The 22,874-nt window shown below is 37.4% G+C and overlaps 1 protein-coding gene across 8 annotated transcripts in view; it reads left to right on the forward strand.

Annotated features, from left to right (window-relative positions):
• Positions 1 to 22,874, forward strand: part of NAA15 (N(alpha)-acetyltransferase 15, NatA auxiliary subunit) — a 73,900-nt gene that overhangs the window by 15,704 nt on the left and 35,322 nt on the right. For 7 of the 8 annotated variants that reach the window (XR_001514246.1, XR_001514247.1, XM_015565515.1 and 4 more), the window contains exons 2-7: positions 9,447 to 9,531; positions 12,513 to 12,617; positions 14,797 to 14,954; positions 16,131 to 16,265; positions 17,443 to 17,596; positions 21,062 to 21,181. Coding sequence is in view for 6 of the 8 variants with exons in the window: in XM_015565515.1 (XP_015421001.1) it covers positions 9,447 to 9,531; positions 12,513 to 12,617; positions 14,797 to 14,954; positions 16,131 to 16,265; positions 17,443 to 17,596; positions 21,062 to 21,181 (757 nt within the window). In the remaining 2 variants the exon portion in view is untranslated. The remainder of the gene's footprint in view (positions 1 to 9,446; positions 9,532 to 12,512; positions 12,618 to 14,796; positions 14,955 to 16,130; positions 16,266 to 17,442; positions 17,597 to 21,061; positions 21,182 to 22,874) is intronic. The other variant, XM_015565513.1, reaches the window with a different exon arrangement.

The raw sequence follows: 22,874 nt of genomic DNA on the forward strand, positions 1-22,874 counted from the left end.
AGTGGGCGTCCCTCAGCCTAGCCTGCCCCCTCTCACAGTTTGGGAGCCCTCAGGGGCGGGAGGCAACCCGGTCATCAGGGGAAGGCGACACTCCATCACACCTTTGCTACTGCCACTGCCAGCAGCGCAAGCCTCAGCTGGTCCTGGGTGGCTGGGTAGCTGCCATCCGAGGCTTGCCTGTTCCTCGGGCCAGCCCTGGATGGCTGGGGGGTTGAGAGGACTGGGGACTCTGGGGGCAGGAGCATGCCTGCCGTCCCAGTGGGGCTGAGGGGACTGGGCACTGCCATCTTGTGGCTGTGGGTGTTGCCATCTTTGAGGGCGGGGCAGTAAATTGGCATATTCCCTCATTGGCTGTGGACGCCACCATCTTTGAGAGTGGGGCAGCCAATTAGCATATTCCCTCCTTATTGGCTGTGGGCACCGCCATCTTTGCGATGGCATAAGGGTCAATTAGCATATTCCCGCTTTATTAGATAGGATATATAAAAGCCTAAACAGCTGAATGACCGGTCGACTGGTCGCTATGACACGCACTGACCATCAGGGGACAGACGCTCAATGCACAGTATGGGGCTATTTCCTATTTTTATTAACTCTGTTTTCTACTAGAGTTTATCCTTGGGCAAGAGCAGAAAATTTGAGAAAAATTTATGAGGTAAACTAAGTTGAATATTTGTTGTTACTTGTTCCATTAATTCGTGAGACTACTGTCATTTATAATGAGTGACCCGTTGTGGTAGTGCTTTTAGGCGAAAAAATAAGAGATCTATTGACATGTATTTCCTTATACACATGCTGATTCTTGATGAAGAGAGTGAATTCTTAGCAGTTATTTGGAGAGGTATGCCATTCTGAATTATTTTCACAGGTCACATTAACAGGAGATAATTGGGTTAATGGCATCACGTATAATTTCCATATGGAAGATTGCCAAATTACATTAGTTGGGAACATAATCATTAGGAACTGAAGCTTAATTACTGTTCTGAAGTGTGATAAAATAAAAGGCCAAGTGCTGTAGTATTAGCATTTCATTCCAAGAAAGTGGAGTTTGATTTTTAATTTTAATTTGTTAAACTTAATTATTTGGTGGAATTATCCAGCTAATTTATTTTGTGTGTGTGTTTATTTTTCTCACCTTGTTTTTGGCATTTTTATTGCCAAAATTATAATTATATAATACCGAGTAACCAAAGAAAACAAAAGGTGAGATAACAGTCAAATTTGTCGATTAGAAGATCTGTTAGAAGGTTAAAACTCTTGGGTTTAATAACAATTATGAAAACCCCCCCACAATTACGTTAATAAAATTTCAGTATGTGGTGGAAAGAGCTTTTAGCTGGGACTTAGAGGGTGTAGACTAGTCCAAATTTTGCCACAAGTAGGTATGTAGTCTCTGGCAAATTGTTTGTTTTCCAAATTTCACCTGTACAATACGGGTTAAATGTTTTGTGTTTAGTTTACAGGAATATCATGAAGATTAAATGATACGTTAGTGTGAAATCTTTTTGAAAAAATGTGTGGCTGTAAACAATGTAAGGTATTTCCAGTAAGACCAATAAAAAAAAACCTGGAATCCTGAGTATTTTAAGTTCAACTGTACAAAATAAAGTCACATTGGTGCATGTCAAGTAAGAATATCAAATCCTATGATTTTATATAGTACTTATGCATTATATTTATACAGGTTCACTTCATACTGTGGGATAGTAGACTGCTATATAATTTTTGGATTAAAATTTTATTGTTAAAAAGGGAATATAGTTTAATTTTTTTCTTTTTCTAGCTCTCTCTACAATTTTATATTATTTGTGTTAGTGGTTTTATTTTTTAAAAACATCTTTTTCTGTCTGTTTTAGGCTATTTGACTATTGGAGAGGTAGTTATAATGGTTAAGTGGAATGGCTCTTTTTTTCCTGTCACATTAGTAGCTGTGTTACTTTGGCCAAATTATATAGTGATTTCCCTAGACCTCAGTTATCTCATCTAAAATGAGGATAAAAAGAGTATCTGCCTCACTCCATTGTTAAGATTAAATGAGACAATCAGAAAAAAATTTATTATGGTAATGGAAATGTATGTACACTGGGAAAAATATGTTTAAATGACTTTTCCTTATAAAGCGTTTAGCACAGTGCCTGACATAGAGTAAACAGGAAGTATTTCATATATTTCTGATGCTTTATATCTAGAATTAATGGATTCTTTTTGATACTCAGCAAAGTACTTAAGATTACAAATGTTTTGTTGTCTGAAGTTAGTGTTTGAAACCTGGGCTGTTTGATTCCAAAGGCAGTTCTTTTCACAACTTGACTAATTCCTTAAGGTTTTGTTTCTGGTATGTAAAAATTACATCTAAATGTAACCCTAGGATTAGGACACAGTGATGATTCAACCCGGCATGTGCCCTGACCAGGAATCAAACCGTGACTCCTGGTTTATGGATCAACACTCAACCACTGAGCAACACTGGCTGGGCAGGACTTATTTATATATTCTGGATATAAGATCTGTGTTATCCATATTTATTGTATATGTCTTCTTTGGCTTGGCTTTTTAAAAACACTATTTTGATTTTTAAATTTCCTGTTTAAGAGATTCTATCTACCCAACATAATGAAGATATTTAAAAATATTTTCTTCTAGAAACTTTATTATTTACCTCTCATATTTAGATCTGTGATGCTTTTATAACTTAGTTTTCTATTATAGAGTCATTGTGACTCTGCTTACCAGTATTTATTTTTTCTCTTAATTCTTCAGTTTGGCTAGTTTCTATTTCTGTGTTTTCCATTTTACTGATCTTTTCTTCGATGCCATAATTGTTTTAATTTTATCTGATGAAGTTTTCATTGTACATAATTGTATTTTTCATCTGTAGAAGTACTCTTTGGTTCTGCGTTATATTTTCACTGATTTCAGAGAGGAAAGGAGAGGAAGAGATAGCAACATTAATGATGAGAGGGAATCGTTGGTTAGCTGCCTCCTGCATTCGCCCTACTGGGGACAGAACTCATAGCCCAGGCATGTGCCCTGACCCGGAATTTAACAGGGATCTCCCGGTTCATAGGTCGACACACTCAACCACTGAGCCACACTGGCTGGGCAATATGTTTACATATATCTATTTTTTAATATTTTTCATTGATTTCAGAGAGGAAAGGAGAGGGAGAGAGAGAGGGAAACAACAGTGATGAGAGAGAATCATTGATTGGCTGCCTCCTGGATACCCCTAGTGCGGATCGAGCCCACAACTCAGGCATGTGTCCTTGACTGGAATCGAACCCAGGACCCTTCAGTCTGCAGGCCGATCGATGCTCTGCAGGCCAACGCTCTATCCACTGAGCCAAACTAGCTAGGGCAGTTTATATTTTTAAATTCATGAGCACATTTATAATAGATGTTTTGTTATCTTCATCTCATAGCTCCATCATTTCTCTCTTTTATTTCTCCTGGTTATGAGTCATGCTTTCCTGTTTCTTAGCTAATGTACTCATTTTTTTATTGGGCGTTGGGCATTATGAATTTTACATTGTTTTTGTTGGATTTAACTGTCTTTAAAGAGTGTTAGACTTGGTTATAGCAGGCAGTGAAGGAACTTATACATCAGTCTGTGGTTTTGTTAGGGTGGGTCTCTAGAGTATACTTATTCCAGGGTTAGTTTTTGTCTTATTACTGAGTAGACTTTTCCACAATATTTAGCTGTTTATTGAAGCTCTGTTCTGGCTACTTGGAACTCTCAATACCATGTGAGTTCTAAGAATTGTTGAACTTACTGCTTTGTTTGGCTTTATGAAGTTTCACCCTACATATGCAAGACTTATCCTATCTAATAAAGAGGGAATATGCTAATTGACCCTCACACCATTGCAAAGATGGCGGCACCCACAGCCAGTAAGGAGGGAATATGCTAATTGACTGCCACACCCTCAAAGATGGCAACGCCCAATCCCCTCAGCTCCCCAGCTGCCCAGGGCTGGCCTGAGGTGCAGGCAAGCCTCGGATGGTGGCTGCCCAGTTGCCCAGGGCTGCCCGAGGCTCAGGTAACTGGGGCCTGCTGAGGCTTGTGCTGCTGGCAGTGGCAGCAGCAGAGTTGTGATGGGGGCGTCCCCTTCCCCTGATTGCTGGGTCACCACCTGCCCCAGAGGGCTCCTGGACTGTGAGAGGGGGCAGGCTGGGCTGAGGGACCCCCCTCCAGTGCATGAATTTTCATGCACCGGGCCTCTAGTTATTCAGTAATTTGCAAATTGTTGGATCTCTTCCTCTGAATAATTCCATTGGTTTTTGCAAATGTTGTTGGAGTTCAATCTTTGTCTCTTCAACTTTGTGGACTATTGTGCTCTGCTTGGTATTATTCTTGTGCTGTGATCTATAAAGCAGTGGCATTTCTAAGTTCATCATGATTTTTTTTAAAACATTTTTATTTTAATATATTTTATTGATTTTTTTACAGAGAGGAAGGGACAGGGATAGAGAGTTAGAAACATTGATGAGAGAGAAACATCGATCAGCTGCCTCCTGCACACACCCTACTGGGGATGTGCCTGCAACCAAGATACATGCCCTTGACCGGAATTGCACCTGGGACCCTTGAGTCCACAGGCTGTTGCTCTATCCACTGAGCCAAACCGAATAGGGCCTCATCATGATTTTATTTCCCCATCTCATGTGGTTCACAATCCAGCCCTGCCTGTTGTTCAGTGTCTGACAACAGTTATTTCATACTAGAGGCCCGGTGCACTAATTTGTGCACCGGTGGTGTCCCTCGGCCTGACCTGCGCCCTCTCACAATCTGGGACCCCTTGGGGGATGTCTGACTGTTGGTTTCAGCCCAATCCCTGCAGGCCAGGCTGAGGGACCCCACCAGTGCATGAATCTATGCACTGGGCCTCTATTATGCATATAGGATCTTTGGTTAATCTCTTTCTGCCCTCTGCCCTCCCCCCTTCCCTCTGAGATTCATCAGTCTGTTCTGTGTTTCCATGCCTGTGCATTGAGCCTCTGTCCCTGGTGGTCAGTGCATGTCATATAGCTACCGGTCGAATGGTCGCTTAGGCTATTTATTTTGTCCAGTTTTTTTTGTTGGAGAAGGGTAGTTCAGCCTCACCCATCATGGCCAAAAGTGGTAGTTCTCTTAATACATTTTTACAGAAATAAGTTTTCAGAAGGCTAATTGAGGGTTTTAAGAATAGTGCACTTAAACTGTGTGCTGTATGTATGTTTTTTCTGGAAAATAGTGACAAATGAAGCAACCCTTTTAACTAGCCTAGTCTTTACATCATAGCTTCCTTTAATGCTTTTTACTGTTTTTAATATAATTATACCAGAGGCCTGGTTCATGGATTTGTGCACTGGTGGGGTCCCTCGGCATGGCCTGCAAGGATCTGGCTGAAACCGGCAGTCCAATGCCGCCTGCCACTCCCGCTCATCCCAGCCCCACTGTGCCTGCCCTGGGCTCGCACCTAGTCACTCCCAATTGGGAGAGGCTTGCACCGGCACAGCGGTGCTTGCCAGCCATGAGCCCTGCTTCTGACACCCATCTGTTAGCTGAGCGGCGCTCCCACTGTGGGAGTGCACTGAACACCAGGGGGCAGCTCCTGCGTTGAGCATCTTCTCCTTGGTGGTCAGTGTGCGTCATAGCGACCGGTCATTCAGTCACTTAGGCTTTTATAGATATGAAAAACGTTATATTTTTAATCTTTAATTTCTTTATTGGTTAAGGTATTACAAATGTGTCCTCATCCCCCCATTAACCCTCAACTTCCCTCCCCCCCCGCTCCCCCTTATGCTCTCATCCTCCTGTTGTCCGTGTCCATTGGCTATGTTGTTCTCTATATTCCACAAATGAGTGAGATCATGTGGTATTTATCTTTCTCTGACTGGCTTATTTCACTTAGCATAATGCTCTCCAGTTCCATCCATGCTGTTGCAAATGGTGAGAATTCCTTCTTTTTCATAGCAGTGTAGTATTCCACTGTGTAGTTGTAGCACAGTTTTTTAATCCACTCACCTGCTGTTTCCAAATCTTAGCTATGGTGAATTGAGCTGCTATAAACATAGGGTTGCATATATCCTTTCTGATTGGTGTTTCTGGCTTCTTGGGATATATTCCTAGAAGTGGGATCACTGGGTCGAATGGGAGTTCCATGAAAAACGTTATTTTTAAGCTTTCTGTTAAGTAAATAGGAACACTAAGTTTAGTTGCTTAGTCTTGTGTTTCTTTGATTACATACATTTGGTAGTAACTCCCAAGTTATAGTTTTTGTTCTCCCCTTCCTCTTATCCCCCAGGTCATTCAGCCTGCTGAGTGCTGAGTTGATTGTGGGAGGGGCAGAGAGTTAGGAAGCAATTGCAGAGAAACTGGGACTGATGGACCTACTAGATCAGGGGTGGGAAACCTCTGGCCTGTGGATTCATTTGGTCTGGCCCTGCCAAGAAATTAGGGGTGAGATAATTAAATGTTTGACCAAATATAGCAGGTTAATTTTTAAGTTGATAATTTTGTATGGCCCATGAATGATGTTATAAATATCCAAATGGCCCTTGACAGAAAAAAAATTTTCCCACTCCTTTACTAGAGGATGGAAGTATGAGGGAAAGAAAGGACCAAGGATAATTAGTTTTTTTCCATCGTCATCTGGTTGGATGAATTGAGGGGAAGATATGTACTGAGATGGAAAAGACTTGGTGAAGAATAGATTTTGGGGTGAAATCAGTTGTGTTTTGGATATATTGAGATGTGAAACAAACAATATGGTGAGTACATAGTTGGTATAGAACAACTCTATAGTTGGCTGTAGTATTGAGCTATAGGCAATTGGTTTCTTGATGCTACATGTAAAAAGTTACTACATATTCTATCATTTTGTCATCTTTTGCATTAACTATCCCTCCCAGATTTTGAATATATTATTTTAAAAGTTGTGAGTAAATTTTATGACAGTGAATATCTTTTAGATGCAGGTTTTGTTTTGTTGTAACATACAGTGATTTAAAAAATAATTATGAAAGCACATGTTGATACCTAAAATTCAAATAATAAAAAAATAAGTAATTTCCCCCTCTGTCACCCATGCCTTCCCACTCCAGAATCAAGTACCCTCAGTCCTCCTAGCCATTTTATCTGGTATTTGCTTTCTTTTGTTTAACAATATATCACTATTTCTTGATACATGACTTTTTGTTTTTTTGGTCGTTGTTAATCCTCACCCAAGGATATTTTTTTCCATTGATTTTTAGAGACAGTGGAAGGGAGGGAGAGAAGGAGGAAGAGTGAGAGGGAGAGCTATTGATATGAGAGAGACAAATCAATTACTTGTCTCCTGTACACACCCAGGGTTCAGGGATCAAACCTACAACCCAGGTACTTACCCCCTTGACTGGGATATGAACCCACAACCCCTCTGTGTGCTGTCTGATGCTGTAACCATTGACCCTTACCAGCCAGGGCGATAAATGACTTTTAAACATTTGTTGACTTTTGGTTATGGAATATGAGGACTTAGAACTTCATCACTACCATGTTTGCCCTCTTTCCTTTTCCTCATTACCTCATATCACAATATTTCAGTAAATTAGTACTTAATACTTACATTTTTATAATCATGTATATGTTGTTCACTGGTAAGCCAAATATTACACTAAGATCACACTTTCTTATATAAGTCTTTATTTCTCCTGGAGTTAATATCTGTCTCATTTATACAGTTACCTGGTTTTCTTTTCTTTTTGTTAATTGATTTCAGAGAGGAAATGAGAAGGGGGGGGGAGAGAGAGAGAGAAAGAGAGAGAGAGAGAGAGAGAGAGAGAGACATCAATGATGAGAGAGAATCATTGATTGACTGCCTCCTGCATGCTCCACACTGATGACCTAGTCTGTAACCTGGGCATGTGCCCTGACTGGGGAATCAAACCATGACCTCCTGGTTGCTCAACCACTGAGTCATGCCAGCTGGGCAGTTGTTTTGTTTTCTGTAGACCTGTTACTTTTCCCCCAAATATGCCTGTACTTCTGTTATGTGGTTATAAATAATATTTTCCATATTATGAAGTACATCAGTTCCATTTTTGCCTTTGTTGGAAATGTATTCCATGGTGTCCTTTGGCTTCGCTTCCTTTTTTATTTTGGAGTGGTTTTGTTCTCTAGTTCTTTTTTCTGCATTAGATTCCTTAGTTACTAACTTCCATTTTGTCTTGTTAATTTTTTTTTGATTCTTTTTAATAAACTTTTCTAAGGGAGATTACATAGAAATAGAATTTTAGCTTTCTGAGAAGCCTTAAAATGTCACATTACTCATATAGTTGATTGCTAATCTGGCTGGGTATAGAATTCTAGATTGAAACTTAATTTCCACTGAATTTTTAAGGCTGTGTATAGTTTTCTGGCTTTCAGCAATATTCTAGTACTATTATGGAATAAAAGGTGCCATTATGATTATAGATATTCTTATGTTTGTTTGTTTCTTTTCCTTCTCTTTCTCAGGAAGTTTTTAAAGACCTTTTCTTTTTGGGCTTTGAAATTTCATTATGATGTTTCATGGTATAGGTCTTTATTCTTCTTTATTATTTTGCACGTACTTGTTTGTCCCTTTGCAGCTTGAGAGACTTCTTTCCTTCAGTTAAAAAGAAAATTTGTTTTGAAATATAATTTCTACACTTCTACCTTTTTTCAGTTTTCACTTTATATAATAAATAGTAGCCCTGTGCATGAATCCGTGTACCAGTAGCTGGCTGCCGCCCTCCAGTAGCTCTCCGCCCACTGCCCCACCCTCCTGCAGCCCCCCAACCCTCCATAGCTTGCTGCCCTGCCCCCTCCTATAGTTCTCCTCCGCGGCTTGTAGCTCACTGCCCCACCCTCCTGATCTGTGATGCCGTCAATGCGGTCCGTCGTTATGCATCACAGCATAACAACCATTACATATTACATCTTTATTATATAGGACTAGAGGCCCAATACTCGAAGATTTGTGCAAGAATAGGCCTTCCTTCCCCTGGCTGCTGGCACCACCTTGGCTCCGGCCTGGAGCCGCCTTCCACCTTTGCTCGCTGCCCCAAAGGTGGAACACCTGTGTTGTCACCATGGCGATGATGCAAGCATCCCTGCCGGTTGCCGCCATCTTTGTCGCATCATTTTGCATATTCCCTCCTCACTGGCTGTGGGTGCTGCCATCTTTGTCATAAAGTGACTCAATTTGCATATTCCATTTTTATTAGGATTGTTGAACCTTTAGGAGTAAGCTAATGATTTTCTTATTTTTTTGTAATCTATATTCTGTCCTTTTGTTTTATTTTCTGTATTTGAACCTTCTGTATTTTTTTACTGGGATTTAAAAGAATATGGAAGTAATCTTTGATTATCCTATTGTGTGTAACAGAATAAAATATTTCGCAACGAATTTAAACTTTTTGCATTTCTTGCTAAACTTAATTTTTTTTTTCTTTAACAGAGATGTTATGAGCATAAACAGTATAGAAATGGGTTGAAATTCTGTAAACAAATCCTCTCTAATCCCAAATTTGCAGAGCATGGAGGTAAGTGTAAATACCATATGCTTACTTGTGAGTATGAATAGATAAGGCTTTGCTTACTTGTCTGGCTTCATTTATTTGGGTTCTATCACTTCCTAATGCCTTAAATAATTTCCAGAGAGGATGGACTTTTTTTTCCTTGACGTCTGTTTTTTGAATTTAGTGTCAAGAAAATGATACACACATTTTACTTGAGTTCTGACATACCTATTTTAAGACTAAGCATGGAGGAGAGGCAGAAGCACCTAGTAGAATAAATATGCTTATTTAAGTTGAATCAGTAAATTTATTTAAGAAGTTAAAAGAAAAATGTGCTTTAGAATTTTGATCTGGGGAATTTTATTCCTTAAAATAACTTACTCAGAAAGTGCCCATTTGGTCCCAGCATCTTTTTATTTAGCATTATATCTTAGTTTTTTCAGACAGTCATATTTAATGCATGATTTGTATATTGTAATCTTCTGAAAATTTTTTTGCCTTTTAGCTTTTGCCTATGTGAGGGTAGAAGATTGGACAGTGAGATGTTTGTAGAGTAAGGGAAGAGTGTTTAGCTAAACTTGAGATGAGGCAAAGGAAAAATAAGCTTTCATAGGTCAGAGTTGTATAGTTAGGAAACATGGCTCTTTGGTAGTTAATTTGATAGTGTTATCACTATTGGAGAGAGTAATAGTTTTCTATTAGCTTTACTTTATTAAAATAATAGCACTATTTTTTTCTTTTTTTTTTTAATCCTCACCCAAGAATATTTTACCATTGATTTTAGAGAGAGGGAATACAGAGAGAAACATCAATGTAAGAGAAACACATCAATTGGTTGCCTCCTGCACGTGCTCTGACCAGGGCCCGGGCCCAGGAGGAGCCTGCAATGAAGGCACGTGCTCTTGACCGGAATCAAACCCGGGGACCCTTGGGTCCACAGGACGATGCTCTATCCACTGAGCCAAAACAGCTAGGGCTAACACTTTTTTAATGTTGTTAAAAATATTTTTTGCTGGCCAGCTGGATATTAGGTTGTTTATATTTTTTTCTAAAGTAAAATACTGGTCATATAACTTTAGTAATGTAATGATAGAATTTCAATATAGCAGAGACCAAAGTTCATTGTTCTAAAGTGCAGTTTCTCATATTTATTTATTTATTTTTAAATATATTTCTTTTTACTCAAAGGTAATTCCAGAAAGTCATGTTTTAGTCATTTTTAAAGTGAGATAAATTGAAGATCTCAGAAAAATTGTATCTGATCTTCTTCTGTTTTTATAACCCCCGCTGAGCCAAACTGGCTAGGGCTAGTTTCTCATATTTTAACATATCTGAAATTAGGTTGCATATGAAGGATAGTAACCTAATGGAAAATATTTTTTAACAATACATAAAATGATGGTTTGTCTTAAACATAATGGCATCCTGGGGTTCCATTAATTAAGGAACTTTAAGATGTTTGGTAAAGCTTGTAAGAATATATTTTACTTGTTTGATAACAAAGGGTTAATTTTTACAGTACCGTGCTGAATATATTTGCTTTCTTTTCATTTATACATGAGGCCCGGTGCACGAAATTTGTGCACTCGGTGGGAGGGGAATCTCTCAACCCGGCCTGAGCCCTCTCGCAGTCTGGGAGTCCTTGGGGGATGTTTAACTAACAGGCCCGCTCCCCAACAGTCGGACATCCTTAGTGCTGCCACAGAGGCAGGAGAGGCTTCTGCCACCACCACTGCGCACATCAGCCTGAGCTTGGCTTTTGGCTGAGTGGTGTTCCCCCTCACTGCGCTTGCCAGCCATGAGCCTGGCTTCTGGTTGAATAGCGCTTCCTCTGTGGGAGTGCACTGACCATCAGAGAGCAGCTCCTGCATTGAGCGTCTGCCCCCTGGTGGTCTGTGCATGTCATAGAGACTGGTCGTTCCACTTTTCGGGCGATTTGCATATTAGCCTTTTGTTATATAGGATGATTTATAACAATTTAGTACATGATTTCTCCCCTCTTTTTTGCTTTTATTTCTTTATCTGTACTTTCCTATAAATGTTTTTTTCTTATAGCCATATCTTTTATTCCTACATAATTTTTCTATAAATTCTAAATTTTAGTCCTAAAAGTTAGACAAATACATAATAATGAATATTTTTATTCTTTTGTACATCATAAAATATATATTATAAAATTAAAAATATTTTTTTGCCTTTTCTAAAAAATTAATGTTGCCCTCAACTTCCTTTTATTTATTTAATTTTTTTGTTAATCCTCACCGGAGGATATTTTACCATTGACTTTTAGAGAGAGTGAATGAAGGGGAAGAGACAGAGAGAAACACATGCCTTGGTTGCCTCCCACACACACACCCGTACTGGGGTCAGGACCTGGGACACTTCAGTCTGCAGGCTGACTCTGTATCCACTGAGCCAAACCGGCATGGGCTCAGGTCCCTCTTTTAATCTGTTCATTGTGAGTGACACGAGTCTGATATCTTCTTTTTCTTGTATATTTAATAATATCCTAAAGAATTATTGTAAAAGAATGAAATTTATGCATATCAGAAATGTTAATGTATATAATTTATGTGTATATTTTAATCATTGAGCAATGATTTTAATCTCTAATTTGGGTTCAAAGAAGTAAAATCTGTTTTGCGATAAAGTTTTTTCATACTTTAAAGGAGTAATTATGTAAGGTCATTCTATAGACCTTCCCTAAAGAATAGTAATAGAGCTGTTGTATCTTGTTAGCATCTGAATTTCCAGATATTAATGCATTTTGTACCTTTCATCTAAAAAAAAAAATCTAGGGAGGCCTAGAGTATAGAAATGTGGTTTAACTTTGGTTTGTCGATTTTTAAAATATTTTAATTCTGTGCAAACCTGGAAAATTTCCTAATAATCTTCAGTTCTTAGGGTAATGTAACATTTGTCTTTGAGGTTATGGTTATCTTTTTTGTTGTTAACTATTTTAAATGTTTAATTCCTTTTTCCTACTTTTTCTTATTTTTTAATAGAAACTCTGGCTATGAAAGGATTAACATTGAACTGTTTGGGTAAAAAGGAAGAAGCTTATGAATTGGTTCGTAGAGGTTTGAGAAATGACTTGAAGAGTCATGTGTGTATCCTTTTTGAGAGATATATAAAGATTGGATTGGGGTATCCTGAGCTAAGGTAGTAGTTTGGGAATCAGCAGTTTTATATTCCTGTTACCATGTAACTCCAGAGGAGTAGCAACTGCCTTCATTCAGGGAACACTTTTACATATCTACCATGTTCTAATGCATCTATTTACAGATTAATGGGCTTGCTTTTTTAAAGTATCTATGAAAATTCTTCCCGTGCTTCAAAAAGAAGGCACCCTGCAGACCTTGTCATGATCATAAATTAAAGAAGGGTGTACACTAAGGAATATTAGAAGCCATATAGTGCACTGTTTAAGAGCACAGGTTTAGGAATATACTTCACTTAGGTTTGAATCCCAGCTCAACTTCTTTCTGGTTGTGATCATAGGGCTTAATTTCCTCATGCGTAAAATGAGGGTAATCAGAACCAACTCACTGTGGTGGTGTAAAGATTAATGATGCTTAACAAAGTCCCTGATAATGCTAATTACTATGCTATACAAATTTTATCTTAGTAAGGAAATATGAGGGTAGCAGAAAGTACAAATGTCTAAGGGAAGATAGAGGGAAAGATTGTGGGCTGCTATTTATTAAGTAGTTTTTAAACAAATATTTTCTTGCTTATTTTGTGGGCAAACACAATTTTAAGTGCTGAAACACTTAGCAGATTTTCAAATGTTTACCAGGCCCTTGGCATAGTACAAATTAAGAAATGAAAGGGTATTAATTTAGAAGCATATACAGAACATTTCTGAGTATTACATGAAATGTTAGTGCATGTTAAAAAATTATCACTATTCCAGAAAAAAAAAAAGTAAGTTGGGAATAACCAGAAACTAAAAATGTCAGCAAGTATTAATCAGATGGTTGTAGATATCTTTTTATCATTTTTAATAATTGCACAGTGTTCTATATGTTATTTGCCATGGTTTATATATTTGGGTTCCTCTTGATGGACATAAGACTCCTTGAGGGTAAATTTTTAGGAGGTGAAGATTAGAGGCAGTTAAAAGGTGTTACAGTGCTCAAGAGGTGATTGAAATGGGGAGGAATGAGAAGGTAAGTAATGGGGCAGATTATAAAGGGTAGTGTGTTTTAGGCTTTTCAAAACCATGTTCCAACCAACAGAAGATTTTGTTAAGCCTTACTTTGTCATTCATATTATGAATAGATTATTTTTCAAGTAAAATTTTATGTTAAATATATATTTTTAGTTAAACATGCCACCCTAGGTATTCTACATTTTACTGTTCTTGAGAATCCCTGCTGTATAAGTCACTAAATTAAAATTTTTGAACCTGATCTGAAAGAGAAACTTCTGTAAATTTCTAGAAAGGGGAGTGGATTTTTTCCCTTTTGATTATGTATGTGTTATAAAGGTTACTTTGGCAGGAGAGAATAAAAGCAGAACTGAAGGTGGGAGAATGGTGATTGTCGTAGTAATTAAGATCTAAAGTGAAAAGTACTTGTGTTAGGATAGTGGAAATACATATTTTACCCCTTTATTCCATTTTTTTTTTTTACAGCATGTAATTTTGCTTATGTATGTCTCTTATCAGACTCTTAAGTTCTTTGCATGCAGGAGACTGCCCTTTTGGGTCATCTACCACCCTAATTATTAAGACATTTTAATATATGTGGAATGAAGATCTTTATTTTATATGTGGTTGATTTTTAGGAACTTTGTTCTGCACTAAGGGTTCTCTCCCGAGGACCTTGTTAGCTAAAGAAAATAAAATATAAATCATTTAAAATAATTGTATGTTATGGATACCCATTCCCTCTTTTCTCTTTAGATATTAGCTAATATTTATTGAGCATTTGATGCCAGCCAGTGAGCACTTTCTATGTGTTATTCCAATTAGTCACCAAACTAATGCTTTACTTTATAGACTTTCTATTTACATTTTATAATTGAGAAAACATGGCCAGATTAAATAATTTATCAAAGGTCATAGAGCTAACAAGGCAGGCTAGACCTGTTTGCTCTGGTTTGAAAAGCTGTCCTGTTTTCCATTGTATTAAGCTATTGTATCTTTATATTATCTCCTTTTTATTTAATGGCTTGTAATTTTATAAATAGCTATAGTTCTCTGAGTTTCCTGGGGAATATTATTGGAATACTATCTCTTGACTTAACTAAGTCCTTTAGTTGTATCCTTAACTAAATCTTTAGGTTGGCATGTTTATGGCCTTCTCCAGAGGTCAGACAAGAAATATGATGAAGCCATTAAGTGTTACAGAAATGCGCTAAAATGGGATAAAGACAATCTTCAAATCTTAAGGGACCTTTCTTTACTACAGATTCAAATGCGAGATCTTGAGGGTTACAGGGTAAGTAAAATAAAGAATTTTTTATTCTAGGAGAAAATATTGTTAAAATATAAACCTTTTTTGAGTACTTTTTGATAATAAAATTTTTCCATTTTTAAAAAGAATTTAATTAAATCTTACACCTTCCCCCAGTAGTGATTGTGTTTATGACTGGACTATTCAGATTTTAAAAATAAATTTTTTTAATATATATTTTTATTGATTTTTTACAGAGAGGAAGGGAGAGAGATATAGAGAGCTAGAAACATCTATGAGAGAGAAACATCGATCAGCTGCCTCCTGCATACCTCCTACTGGGGATGTGCCCACAACCCAGGTACATGCCCTTGACCGGAATCGAACCCGGGACCTTTCAGTCCGCAGGCCTACGCTCTATCCACTGAGCCAAACTGGTCAGGGCTACATTTTAATTCTTAAACATTCTATTAAATTAGATGATTGATTTTTCTCTCTTTTTTCTCATGTAGCACCTGCTGAGTTATTTTCTATAGATCTTAATACAGTAGTTGTGCATTGTATTTTTTTTTAAATGTTTTTCCTTTGTACTATCTTTTCCATCTTGTCTTTTCTTAGAGATAATGAATCAGAAAATAATGATGTGTACCTAGTTATAACTTTTTAAAAAAATTACAAGATTACCTTGGAGGCTTCATTGTACTTTTTTTTTAGTCCTCACCTGGGAATATGTGTTTTTAAATTGACTTTAGAGATAGAAAGGAAGCGAGAGGGAGGAAGGGAGGAGAAAGAGAAGGAAGTGGGGGGGGGAGGGAGAGAGAGAGAGAGAGAGAAGAGGGAGAGAGAGAGAGAGAGAGAGAGAGAGAGAGAGAGAGGAGAGAAACATCAATTAGTTGGCTCCTGTATGCACCCAGATCGGAGATTGAACCTGCAACCTGGGTATGTGCCCTGACTGGGAATTGAACCTGCGAACTTTCTGTACACTGGACAATACTCCAACCAGCCGAGCCACACAGGCTAGGGCTTCATTGTGCTTTTTAAGAAAATATTTTTTGCTTCTGTATTGCTATACAGTATGGATATTTGAAACTGTTTTCTGATATTATTCCCTGCATTGTGTTGCAGATTGCTCAGTGTTGTGAGGGAATTAATATGATCTTTTTAAGGAGCATATGCTTTCACTGTAAACCTAAGAAAAGTTTTTTCTCCCCTGCCTTAAAGGAAACAAGATATCAATTACTTCAGCTTCGACCTGCCCAGAGAGCATCATGGATTGGTTACGCTATTGCTTACCACTTATTAGAAGATTATGAAATGGCAGCAAAGATTTTAGAAGAGTTTAGGAAAACACAACAGGTAACACTCAGAAGCCAGACCTAGTAAACTCGGTCCTATTCTAATTATAACTAAAAGAAAGAAGTGTACAAGAAGAGTATGCAAAGAACTTCCTAGAGGAGTTCACACACATTACTAATTTAGTATTTGATACATTTACCTTATAATCTCGATATCTATTTATTTGTTTATAGTTTCTTCTAAAAACATTTGTATTTGCAGACACAATGTTCTTTGACTCCTAAATGTTTCCGTGTGGTATTTCCTAAGAATAACTTTGTAGTTGTGAACTCTATAGGATAGTACTGTGTAGAGTATTTAAAAATTAGGAAACTTCATTGATAGATTATCTAATCTCTAGCCCATTTATCAATTGTCTATATCCTTTCTAGATTTTTTTTTCCTATTTCAGGATCTAGTTTAGAATCATACCTTACATTTGCTTATTATCATTTCTCTTTGGTCTCTCTTAATCTTTGGAAGTTTTGAAGACTTCCTTTGTACTTCATAACATTGATATTTCTGAAGAATATAGGGTAGTGATTTTTGTAGAATGTCCATCCATTTGGATTTGTTTGGTGGTTCCTCATAATTAGTTATAGTTATGTATTTTTGGCAGGAAACCACAGGGTGTTGTTGAGCCCTTCTCAACTCATCACACTAAGAGGCACATAATGTCTGTCTGTTCCATTTAATCACTTGGATAAGGTGGTATCTATTAGGTTTCTTCACTATAAACTTATTTTTTCTTTGTTATTTTTTTCTCTTGGTGTTAAAACACAATTCGAGACTTTGTGGGTAGCCTGTTCATCAAATTTTACATTTATCCACTCGTCTTAGCATTTATTGATTATGATTCTTGCTTGAATCAGCTGTTTCAGTGATAGTTGCAAAGTGGTGATTATCTCTTATTCCTTCTAGATTTATTATTTGATATTCTGCTATTAAATAAGAGCTTTCCTTTCCCCTTATTTATTTATTATATGTAAGGACTTAGGGATTCTTAGTCAGTGGGTTATAAGTTAGTACTGTCACTATTACTTAATTGTTCCCTAGACAGATATTTACTAATTTAAAAAAATGAGTTATATCAATCAGATTGTGTCCTTAGACTTCTTGTATGTATTTGAGTGTATAAACAGTTTCTAATATGAAAACAAAATTCTTAACTGTTAATATTCCTTATATCCATATATAGACATCCCCTGATAAAGTGGATTATGAATATAGTGAACTCCTTTTATATCAGAATCAAGTTCTTCGGGAAGCAGGTCTCTATAGAGAAGCCCTGGAACACCTTTGTACCTATGAAAAGCAGATTTGTGATAAACTTGCTGTAGAAGAAACCAAAGGTATTTTTTTTTAAAGAATATCATTTATTCTAGCATTTAATTATGACAAAGAGCAAGGTTAAAAATTTAGTTGCTGTTGAAAATTGCATGTAATTCAACTTTTTGATGATAGAAATCCTGTTCAAATAATTTTTAATCTGGGAAAATTACATTTAAACAATGAATATTGTTATAGGTAAAAGAACGTTGAACAATAAAAATTATTAAATGAAGTGACTCAAAATGTTTTTTCTTTAAATAAAGTATTTTTGATCTTAAAATATAGGATGTTGATTAAAAAAAACACAGGATGTAATTGCTTAATTTTATATAACATAGGATTAAATTTCTTAGAAATGCCTTATTAGCAGAACAGGATGTGTATATCAGATTTCTTATATAGCTATATCAGTCTTTACTAAAGTATATATGGGACATTCCTGAAGTTCTTTATAGTTTATCTGGATATAGAAAGAATATGAATTGAAATCAGAGATTTGGGTTTATATGTGTGGATTGCAATAGGAGGGTAGGGTTTTAAATAAAAATCGTTAATGCTGCCATTTATTTATTTATTTATTTTGCCATTTATTATAGGACTGAAAAAAAAAGGAGTCTTAGGTTTTAAGAGTTGAGGAAGTGGTGATGGAAAATGAAAGAATGACAAGTAATTAAAAATACAAGTACTTTCTAGGAATTATCATCTAAAGTGTTGCTTTGCCCTTGTTAGTCCAGAGAACTGAAATTTGCTGGTTCCAAATTCCATTGGCTCCCCTTGAAGTTGAACACAAGAAAACTGTGGTATCTGTTACATAAAACTGGATGTAGCCATTGTTTGCCTGATGGACTTTGAGCAGATGATATTGCTACTGGCGAGAAAAAAATGGAAATTTAAGGTTCCTGATCCTCAGTTATGAACGAACAGCTCTCTTTCATTTGAGTTGTCATCCCTTAATGGTCTCTTAGTTATAAGGGGAGGAGATTTATGACTTACTGGGAATATCGCTAGATTGGAAAAAAATAGTTCAAATTCCTTGATTGGCTGGCTCCTAACTAGCTATATGATCAAGGGCAAGTCTTGGACCTCAGTTTCTTTTATGAAAGCACACAACAGTTTTCAAAATACTCTGATACATTATTTCATTTGCTTCTCTTGATAACTTTTTTTTTTTAAATATATTTTATTGATTTTTTACAGAGAGGAAGGGAGAGAGATAGAGAGTTAGAAACATCGATGAGAGAGAAACATCGATCAGCTGCCTCCTGCACACCTCCTACTGGGGATGTGCCTGCAACCCAGGTACATGCCCTTGACCGGAATCGAACCTGGGACCTTTCAGTCCACAGGCCGACGCTCTATCCACTGAGCCAAACCGGTTTCGGCTCTTGATAACTTTATTAGTTATAGGGAAACAGTGATGGGTAAAACAGGTTACAGGATCAACAAAATATTTTTATAGCATGTGCTTATGTTTACTTGAGAATGATCTAATAGATACAGAATATTTGATACAGTAGAGGGTTTGTGATCTAGTGGATAAGTTAAAGGCTTAGCCTTAAATAACAACATGATTAGTTCATCCCCAGAGATGGTAGAATATATGGGCATTGAGTGGATGTGTAAATGTAGCGGGCATTTGGGAGTTCCAATTGCTTTCATTTTCTCAATAAAATAGGAAACAGAGCCATTGGTTCATTCCATAAAATGTGTTGAATACCTGCAGTGAGTCAGCTATTGGGAACAATATACATAAAGAGAATAGAAAGGAAATGAGTGTAGAATCATCAGTCTTTGGGAATTCCAGTAATAAAGGCATTGTTGTTATTGGTGGCGCAGGGTGAGGGGGTAGGCGGGATATCAGGATAATTTGGGAACTTCCTGGAGTAGGTGAGTGGGCATATAGATAGGCAGAAAGTTTCATTAATTCTTATTCCATCAGTTCCGTTTACAAAGAAAATGTGGGAGAAGATGAAGGGAAGGAAATGTGGATGGGTAGTTTAGGGGAGAAAAGTTGCAGGATATTTTGTATATTCTTAGTGAAGTAGGCTTTTGGTTAATACAAAGCAGGCTGTCATTCTCAGCACTTTTGAGATTTTGAGACTGGGATGTTGAGGGTGGAAGTCTCCTTTATGTTACAGAATGTTTAGCAGCATCACTAGCTTCTATTTATCAGATACCATGGCATCACCCCCTCCACCTCCCTTTACTGTGACAACTAAAAATTCTCCAGATATTGCCAAATGTCCCCTGGCTGGCAAAAGTGCCTCTGGTTAGAACCACTGGTATAGGCATTAAGAATATGTGCTCTTTCAGCCAAATTGCTTGGGTTCAAATTCTGACTCCAACATTTAACTAGCTGAATGACCCTCAGCAAGTTATAAGTCCTCTCTGCATTAAAATGATGAAATTAATGATAACCTAACTCATAGAGGTTTGAGAATTGAGTTAATGTATGTGAAACATTTCAAAGTCACTAACAAAGTAAGAACTCACTAAATGTTTTTTATTATCTGGTTAGAGCAAATGGTGTAAGGATATAGTTATAGTTTGAAAATAATAATTTTGGTCAATAGGAGCTGTCACGTTAAGGATAAGAATTCTGAATAGTGTTTGAGGCTTATGTGAGTTTGGAGCTCATATATTTGTAGTAAAACCAGTGCCTCTGTCCATTCATCTGATGACTTTGCTTTTTTTGTGGGAGAAGATGTGGAGCAAACACTTTGGGATCATCCAGGCCTTAAATATCTAAATAAGGGAGCTGAGGTTTGAGACTGATTTTGATACTTGGGGCTGCTAATATCATTCAGGGACGAGATTGGTCATGCAGCCCAGAGAAGACATGCAGTGAGTCTACGGGTTGCTGAGATGGCTTAAAGCAGTGGTCGCCCGCGGACCACCGGGTGGTCCATGAAGTCCGAAAGGTTGGCGACCACTGGCCTAAAAGAAAAGAAAGGAGTGGGTTTTCTGTAAGGTTGAAGGATAGGATTGGTGAGACCAGAAGGAGGAAGACAAGTAAGTTCAGCTTAAAGTAAGATGTCTATTTGGTAGTTGGAAGCACTAGAAAACACAGGTTTTGGATGTGGCCGTGAATATAGGTACTACAGCAGAATAGCTTCATAGTTAAAAGATGATAAATGTAGGGTATTAGATTAGGTCATTAATTTGGATGTTAAATTGTCCATATGATGTCAGAAATAATTAAGTAGTAGTTGATGGGTTTGGTGATTGTGTTCCAATAAATTTGGGAAGTAGCTTGGAGGTAGACAAATATCTGAATAAATTGAGGATGTGATGAGAATGGCATTTCTAAATATGAACTTGGGGAGAGACCATAATATTACATGGTAAATAGTCTTTTGAAGGGAATTGGGAACTCAGGAGGATACCAAATGCATCCACTTCCCAGCATTGAAGAGATCTTAAAATTTGAGGGGAAAAAGTTGTAACCAGAAAATATGTAGTTAACTTCATTTGTGTTTTATCAGGGGAACTTCTGTTGCAATTATGTCGCTTGGAAGATGCAGCTGATGTGTATAGAGGATTACAGGAGAGAAATCCTGAAAACTGGGCCTATTACAAAGGCCTGGAAAAGGCACTCAATCCAGGTAGCATTATTTAAAACTTACTTTCTAAGTTTTAATTGCTTCTTTTGTAATTAACATGTATTTTATTAACTCATTCAAAAGCATAACTGGAAAAATAGTAGTTAAGAATTGGATCAGAATCTGAATACAAAAGTACATTTGTAAACTTTGATTTAATATGGCAGACAGCATTTTCTGAAACTTCTCTTCTACACAAATTCATAGAAATAGTTAAGAGAAAAAATTAGAAACAACTTTTAAAAATTCACAAATGTGCCCTGGCCAGTGTTGCCCAATTAGTTGGGCAATGCCATTACCAATAGATTGCTGTTTGAATTCCCTAGTCAGGGCACATGCCTGGGTTGCAGGTTTGATCCCTGATAGTAGGTGTGCAAGAAGGCAGCTGGTCTATCTATGTGTCTCTCTCACATTGATGTTGCTCTTTCTCTCCCTCTTCCTTCCTCTCTAAAAATCAATTTAAAATCATTTAAAAAATAAAATTAAAAAATTCACAAATGCATATAAGCAGCATCAAAAGCATGAAAGGGAAATTTCCATTGTCAGAAATGGAGATGTCTCCCTAAAGGAAAGAAGCAAACGTAACTTCTCTGGTAACCTGTGGCCACAGCAGAATGGCCTGCTGGGGCACATGAATATAGCTGAAAGAACAGCACTTGCCTATATGGGAAGAGGGACTAAATTTCCATCACTCAAATAAACTTGGCTTTTGAGACAACCCCTTCCCCCCAATTTCCTCCATCACCCTCTCCCATGAACAGGACCCACTCGTAAGGACAGGCCCAGAAACATGTTACCTATAGATAGGCCTGCCTGTTCCTCAGCCAAGAGGATCTGATTTGAAGCTGTGTTTCCCTCAAGACTGGTATTGAGCCATTTCTGATATAATGACATATGCAGAAGGAACTTTGTAATAATGTCATACTATCCTAGAACACCAGCACAGGAATGATAATTATCAATGCTAGCCAAAGGGAGAGTGGAAATAAAGGAGGAGTCTAAGGTGAGGGCAGGGAATTGCAGCCATGAAATATGAATAGTGATGAGAAAGTACCAATTAGGAATCTGGGAAACGAAAAACCTACTTAGTGACTTAAAAATCTTGATTGAATAAGAGAGGCCACAGCTGAGGGGAGATTAGTGAAGTAGAAGATTGATGAACTGAGGAAAGCTCTCAACTGAGTGTAAAGAATAAAATACAAAAGAAAGAAAGAGAAATGGAAGATAGGGGACAGATCCAGAAGCTCCAAAGTAAATCAGAGGACAGGAGTTAGAAAAGGAGAGGTTGCACCAGCCAGTGTTGCTCAGTGGTTAGGGATCAATCCATGAACCAAGAGGTCACCAGTTCAATTCCCAGTCAGGGCACATGCCTGGGTTGTGGGTTAGATCCCCAGTGGGAGGCATACAGGAGGCAGCCCATCAATGATGTTTCTCTCTCGATGTTTCTATCTCCCTTCCTCTAAAAGTCAATAGAAACAAATAAAATACAAGTCAGATCTGGTCATTAAAAAAAGAAAAGGAGAGGTTGAAGAGAATAGTGGAAGAAGCCATCTATGGAAATACAATAATTGAGCCATTCTCAGAACTACAGTACAGCAGTCCTCAGATTTTGAAAGGCTGCCTAGAATAGAAGAGGATAAAGAAAGTTATGTATTTTTTATGACTATAGGTATTTAAAATGTGAAAATATTAGAAG

This window comes from Myotis davidii, unplaced genomic scaffold (genome assembly GCF_000327345.1).
Source record: "Myotis davidii unplaced genomic scaffold, ASM32734v1 scaffold436, whole genome shotgun sequence".
Taxonomy (NCBI): domain Eukaryota; kingdom Metazoa; phylum Chordata; class Mammalia; order Chiroptera; family Vespertilionidae; genus Myotis; species Myotis davidii.